The 6850-nt window shown below is 33.7% G+C and overlaps 1 protein-coding gene across 1 annotated transcript in view; it reads left to right on the plus strand.

Annotated features, from left to right (window-relative positions):
- LOC306892230 (M1-specific T cell receptor alpha chain-like) overlaps positions 1–4641 on the plus strand; it is a 40372-nt gene extending 35731 nt beyond the window's left edge. Inside the window, exons 3-6 of the mRNA XM_079453175.1 lie at positions 3158–3340; positions 3431–3478; positions 3599–3706; positions 3791–4641. Of these exons, the coding sequence (XP_079309301.1) occupies positions 3158–3340; positions 3431–3478; positions 3599–3705 (338 nt within the window). The 3' untranslated portion in view covers position 3706; positions 3791–4641. The remainder of the gene's footprint in view (positions 1–3157; positions 3341–3430; positions 3479–3598; positions 3707–3790) is intronic.
- Positions 4642–6850: the final 2209 nt, after the last annotated feature.

Genomic DNA, 6850 nt, shown 5'->3' on the forward strand with positions numbered 1-6850 from the left:
CGTGACTATTATTAGCATATCGGCTGTTTATTAGAACCTATAAAGCACATATATTCTGCATATCCAAACTTTACATCCCTAAATACCTTAACCTAACTACTAACTTACTAACTATTAATAAGCAACAAATTAAGTAGTTGATGGTTTGTTAATAGAGAGAATTGCCCCCTGAAGTTTGACCAGCACCGAAAACTGAGAATTAATTTATGTTAACACACCAAATAACAATCTTAGAAAATAACTACTGATCATAACAAATTATTTGTAGCCAGTGAGCTCAATAATAGCCTTTATTTAAGATGGATACACAATCCTATTTGGAAAAGGGACTCTGCTAAACGCTATTAAAAGTAAGTGAGGCTCAGTTTTCACATACATACATAAATAGAGGGGGGGGGGTAATGAACAGATTTGAGAGTCTATACAGAAGTTTTAGAGTTTTTATGTATGATGGTATATTGCCAAATCATAAGTCATTGCGTCATTTCAAGATTTAAATAAAGCAATACACTTTTGAGAACAATTATTCCTAAGTGTCGGGAGCAAAACAGTTACAGACACAGACAGACAGACAGACAGACAGACAGACAGACAGACAGACAGACAGACAGACAGACAGACAGACAGACAGACAGACAGACAGACAGACAGACAGACAGACAGACAGACAGACAGACAGACAGACAGACAGACAGACAGACAGACAGACAGACAGACAGACAGACAGACAGACAGACAGACAGACAGACAGACAGACAGACAGACAGACAGGGACAGTTTTCATTGTAAACCCTTAATGTTCATATTACATGTATTTGAATTCAGCGATTACTTTTATACAAAGTGACAGTGTATCTTATCATTATGTGCATTCCCTGCGAATTGAACCCATGACCTCGTCGTAACTAGTTTTTAGTATGTTTCCAATGGCTGTGTGGATGCAGGACAAAAAATGTTCTTCGGCACTGGAACAAAACTTCTTGTAGTAAGCAGTAAGTTAATAAAACCTTTGTTATAAAAATCTGTCTTAAATGCAAAGCCCAATTTATCTTATTGGATCCCAAAGACAATTTTTATTAAAACCAAAAATCAAACAAAAGCATTTGTAAACAATGATTAATTCCCTGTTTTTATTAGAATTTCCATTAATATAATAAGTTTAGACAAAAAGGTTACTGTGATTGTTGAATTGTTATCATTAAAATCACATCTAACAGTCGAGCTCATGAAAGTTATTATAGCACTACTAACCACTGTGTGAATAACAATATTGGCAAAATCGTATTTGGAAAGGGAACACGATTATACGTACGACCAAGTGAGTACAAAATTTTACGATATTTACCGTTACTTGTTAAAACAAAATTGTACATTGATCAATAAATTCAAACTTTCTTTAGTTACTCAACACAAACACTCTGGAGGACAGAATTTTGTGTTGAGATTTGTAAGTGTGTGGATCTAAACAGAGCAAAACTAATATTTGGACGTGGAACTGTTCTCGCTGTGTTATCAAGTACGTTTTTGGATTACTGTCAATTTTTTATATTACATACAACAATTTTAATCACTAGTTCAGCATTCCTATGCAGACTTTTTCAGCTCATGAAGACATTTGAATGCTTTTACATCTTAACATTTTAAAAACGTTAAAACAAATAATTTCCTTGTTATGGGAGTATGTATAACACTGACAGTTACTGTGTGACTGGAACCTTTGACAAAATGATATTTGCAAAGGGAACTTGCCTGTATGTGCGGTCAAGTAAGTGAAATATTATCCACTTTTCAAAATAATTGAATTAGCAGATAAATAACAGCGATGAAAAAACAATCTATTTAACAAATCAATTCGTCACAGATATTGTTGTCCTGTAATATACTACGTTATATTACCGTACTTAATCTTAACAAAATCATACTGCATAGTATATTGTATTTTAATGTTAAAATCATCTTTGTTGGCGGGACAGTATACTTAAGTAATGCAACAATTAAAATAAATCAAAGATCTCATCTGCTGCGCACACACATTTATGGAAGAGCTGCGCAAAAACAGACAATATCATCTATAAACAGTGATGCTGTCCATACTGAATGTGGCTTGATGCGATGTGACAAACGCTTTGTTCTTTATGGGTTCTACTGTATTTTGTCACGCCGCGCCATTCGCGTCCGGTGTAGACATGGTGGAAGATGACTTTATAGAATGATCTATTGTTATAATTTGTTATAAGAAAGTGGGTCAACAGCGTAAACTTAATTTTTAATCTGAGTCTTGCCAATTACAGCAAATAATCAAACAAACATTAGGCAAATGCAAAAAAAGCTGTTAATAGTTTTAAACTAATAGGAAAATAATTTAAACCATACTTAAATCTTGTTTAACTGATATATAGCTTATATTTTAAAATAAAACTTAATTTTCAATCATCCTTTTTAAGTTCATGCAGCAAGCTACGTATTAGCATTATTGCTAACAGCATAGCGTTGCATTCAATGAAACATAAGGATTGCTAGTACAAGCAAAATATTAATATAATAGATATTAATGTATTACTTGTTTGAGCTAAACTGTAGCTTGGTGGTAAAAGCACGGTACGCCAATGTCATGGGTTGGATCCCAGGCATAACAAGGTATCACTCAGAAACAAAATGTAAAGGATAATGCAATATTAGTCGCCTTGGATAAAATCATCTCCAAAATGCATACGTGTAAATATATGAACTAAATATAAATGAAACAACGGACACTTGAAAGTGTGAATGGGTTTTTGAGATGAGGCGGTAGTGTGTGTGCCTGAAAAAGTCAGTTCTACAGTCAGGTTTTGACGTAAGGATATCTCATCGTTACATTCCCATGTTAATTCGGGATAAAGTAGGACAAGTCGCTGTTAAACCCCGACAGGGTTTGGGCTGTTTATCTTGGAATAGCATACATAGTGTCGCAACTGACCAGCCAGAAACAAATAACTCAGGGTAATGTACTTGTAGTAATGCCTGATAGCGTAGTAGTACGTTTCTTGTGTACTTGCAACATTGCTTTATTTCTACCTGACACGAAAAGATTATGAATTTGATCAACATACCGCACAACCTCCACCCTAACTGTTTCTGTCTGCCAAACTAATGTATTTTGGATTTTTCTGTTTTGCAGAAGAGATAAAACCACCGTCCATTTACAAGGTTAATGACTCATGTTTGGCAACGGACTTCACGAGATATAATGCAGTGGACGGGATCCCGCCATTCACCGGTCAGAACCTGTCAGTGCGATATGAAGGCGATAAGACCTACAGTGCCTTTGCCTGGGGAGCTGAACAGGATTGTGAAGAAACTGGTAAGAATGATCACATGTAAAAACATTATAAGCTCAGTTTGTTGTAAAAATATTTGGTTCCATTACATAAATGTTTTATTCTACTTTCAGATAACTGTAAAGAAGGATCGTCCGATCAAGATATTGAAGTGGAAAGTGGTAAGTTTTGCCATTTTTGCAAGAATAATCTCTAACAGTTTTGAATATAGTAAAACCACTAGCGTGTTCAAAATTGGCAGGACCACAATAGTGTAATAAACATAATCATCTGTTCTGCAGATGAAAAGATGAACTTCATGTCACTGGGCATCTTTTGGCTGAGAATTATCTTTCTGAAGACTGTTGTGTTCAACGTCCTGATGACTGTCAAGGCATGGATGAGCTAAAGTAAGTATACGACGTCCTGAGTAAAGGATGCAAAATATTTTCCGATTTTGAAGAAGTGTTATTAATCCGTTATATGTCTTTCAGATGTCACAAAGAATCCCGCTCACTTCATCATGGGGATTTAACCATCAGATCTTCACTGTTGTTGTTTATAAATAATAATAAATAATAAGGGATTGTGTAACCTCCCTGAATCATGTCAAAGTGTATATGATCTTACATACTGTAAATGTTTGAATGTCTTATATACTGTAATAATTTACGGTACAATAGAAGTATATTGTATGTTAGCATTTAGTAGATTCAATGCAGCCTCTGGTATTGTCTTCTTTTTATGATTTTATGCACAATATTTTGTTTTATTCTGTACAAAAACTTTATTCAAAAAGTTTTAATTAGTTCATCTTGCTTAAGAATTTATTTAATGAATGTTTACGTGATTTTACATATTTTAAAACCATCACTTTTTTCAAACTAAATGATCAAGAGAACAATTACTTTTGTCAGTCAGTCATTATACTTTGATTTGGACAATTACACCTGATGCCTTGTGCCTTTAAGATGTTAAAATGACTTTTGCAAAAATGTTTAGTAATGCTTCCTTTCAATGATAATTTCATAACTTTTTTTCATTAATAGTTGTTTTGAATATATATTAAACTATACACACCAGTTTATGGTTTTTGTGATTTTATTCCTTTGCAAACTTAAATGGCTGCGAAAGTTTAATATAAGATCAAATTCTACCCAACATTTAACAATTAACAATAGAAATGATTTGTTTGGTAATACAAATTTATGTAAGTGTTCAAGTGAAATCGATTGTAAAATATAGCATGCGTCAAAATGTAAACAGTGCATGTCTTTCGCCCTGTTTGTTTATATATCAGGAAAGCGACACATTCTTATGAGAGTCTGTTCATTAAAGTCAATTCAAATATATTTGGGCGGCGCTTTCCATCATTTTATTTTGTATTTTTTACAGATTTATTTTATTTTTGAAATAGCCCAAAATGTAAAATTACTGAAAAATTACTATAAAAATAAAATGTTTATGGAAAAAACTTTCTTTTACATAATATTTTTACAGTGCAGTTTTGCACTGATGCAAAGCAGCTTTACAGTAATTATGGTCACACTTCGTATTAGTGTCCAATTGCTTCAATAAACTGCTTATAAGGCAGTTGTTATAGGTTTAGAGATTGGGTTGAATTAAGACATTTTGCATTCATGTGCTTTACAACCAATATGCGTGCTAATAAGCATCTAGTTTAAGTCTTATACAGTGTTCCGATAAATACATCATTAATAGAATGAATAGAAAATGACATATTTTAGAATGATTGTCAAATTATGACAACTTTCATTTTAAAAAATGCTCACGCATCGTGTGTTTCTTTTGATGGTTTAGCCTGAAGACGTGTTATATTATTGAAATTGAATAAAAATAAGGGACGATCATTTTAGACTGCAGTCAATTTTTCACTTTCACCTGTACCCAACCTGAGCTATATATGCTCACTTTTGTATTGCAACAGCGAACAGTAATGTAGTAGCAAACTATAAATCAAAATCAATAGACAAAAGATTACCTTCCTCATCTATTAATCTCAATAAAGTTTGCTTTATCAAAACCTTCCCCAACACAAAGTAACTTGAATGTCTAAAAACCAGATGCTTTGATATCCTTTGTCATGAAGTGTACTGATAGCAAACAGTGTGAGGACTCAGTCTGAGAACAAGAAAATGTTGTTATTGTGCCCCTGATTATGTCCTGGAGCACATGGACAGCTCTCACAGACGTATGTGCTATGTGTTCGTTTACTTTATTTACTTTTTATGCATCATCCATCTAAGATTATGTCTGGGTGCATAGGGTGAATGTATAAATGATTTAAAGGCCCTGAATTTGTTTGGCTGAATATCAATAAAACAAGCAGTTATTACAAATAGTACTCTCTTGCATTAAACATTATGTTATAAGACTATTTATATTTAGCCCTGTATACTGTATATTACTGTACAGATCCTACTGGATCAAGTTGAAAATGATCTTTTAAGATATTATACATACGAAGAGGCAATATACTCATGAACTAAACCCATGACCGTTACAACTGCTCAATCAATTTACATGTTGCATGCATTATTCTTGCAGTTGTACGACTGAGGGTTTAACTGCAGATGTCAAATCATCCACAACATGTCAAATGAGGTGTGAGCAATCCATTACAAACCCCATGTTTCTTCTTTTTGAGTTTATATTTGCAAGGTTTTCCAGTGTTTACAGTACCTTTATTTCAGCCCGATGGACGGTCTCACATTATCTTTAAGCACCGGACATAATATAATGCAGAATTGAATCAATGAATGCAAGCAGTCCAATTCCTGAAGTTGCGAAGCAATCTTAATTCAAAACATTTCCACCACGGTCTCCAGATTCCCTGTTCAGACGTTGAAAACATGTCAAACATATGTTAAAACAACAGTGCACATTTTTTTACAATCTGTACCACTTACAGATGATTTATCTTACAGTGCAATGATGTATTTTTTATATTGTCTTGCTAGACTCAAAGGCATTTAAATCTTGGCATGATGACATTACACAACTCAAAGCAAAGGGGTCAACAAATGTAAGAGGTTTTAATAAAACAGCTTCCACTTGCACTCCACGAGCAGGGGCCGGTTACATAAACATAGCCATGGTTTTAAGAAGTAGTCTGACTAACTAAAGTCAACGAAGGAAAACTCTTTTAAAGACTTAGAGACTTTCTAAAACGTAAGACATTGAACAACGTAATGCAAAATGGCCGACAGTATCTAAGAGGAATACAATGCCACAAAAACAATTTAAATGAACAAATGTTGTGATTACAGTGCAAATAATACTAAAAACAAGGTTTGGAATACAGTCAACGAGAACATTTCACAAACCATCAAATACTGGATGTACACAAAAGTAATCTCCAGTAGACTTCCAGTGAATTGTATTGGTCTTTGAAAGCTCTTCCTCTTCTTATTGTCCATTTATTAAAATATTTTCTACTGTATAGCACAATATAAAGTCATTTTTTAATCTAGAGGCTCGGCCTGATTTTGCCAGGGGGATTCAATGGTGTAAAAAACATAGTGGTGTGGCTT

Source organism: Barbatula barbatula (genome assembly GCF_947034865.1).
Source record: "Barbatula barbatula genome assembly, chromosome: 3".
NCBI classification, from domain to species: domain Eukaryota; kingdom Metazoa; phylum Chordata; class Actinopteri; order Cypriniformes; family Nemacheilidae; genus Barbatula; species Barbatula barbatula.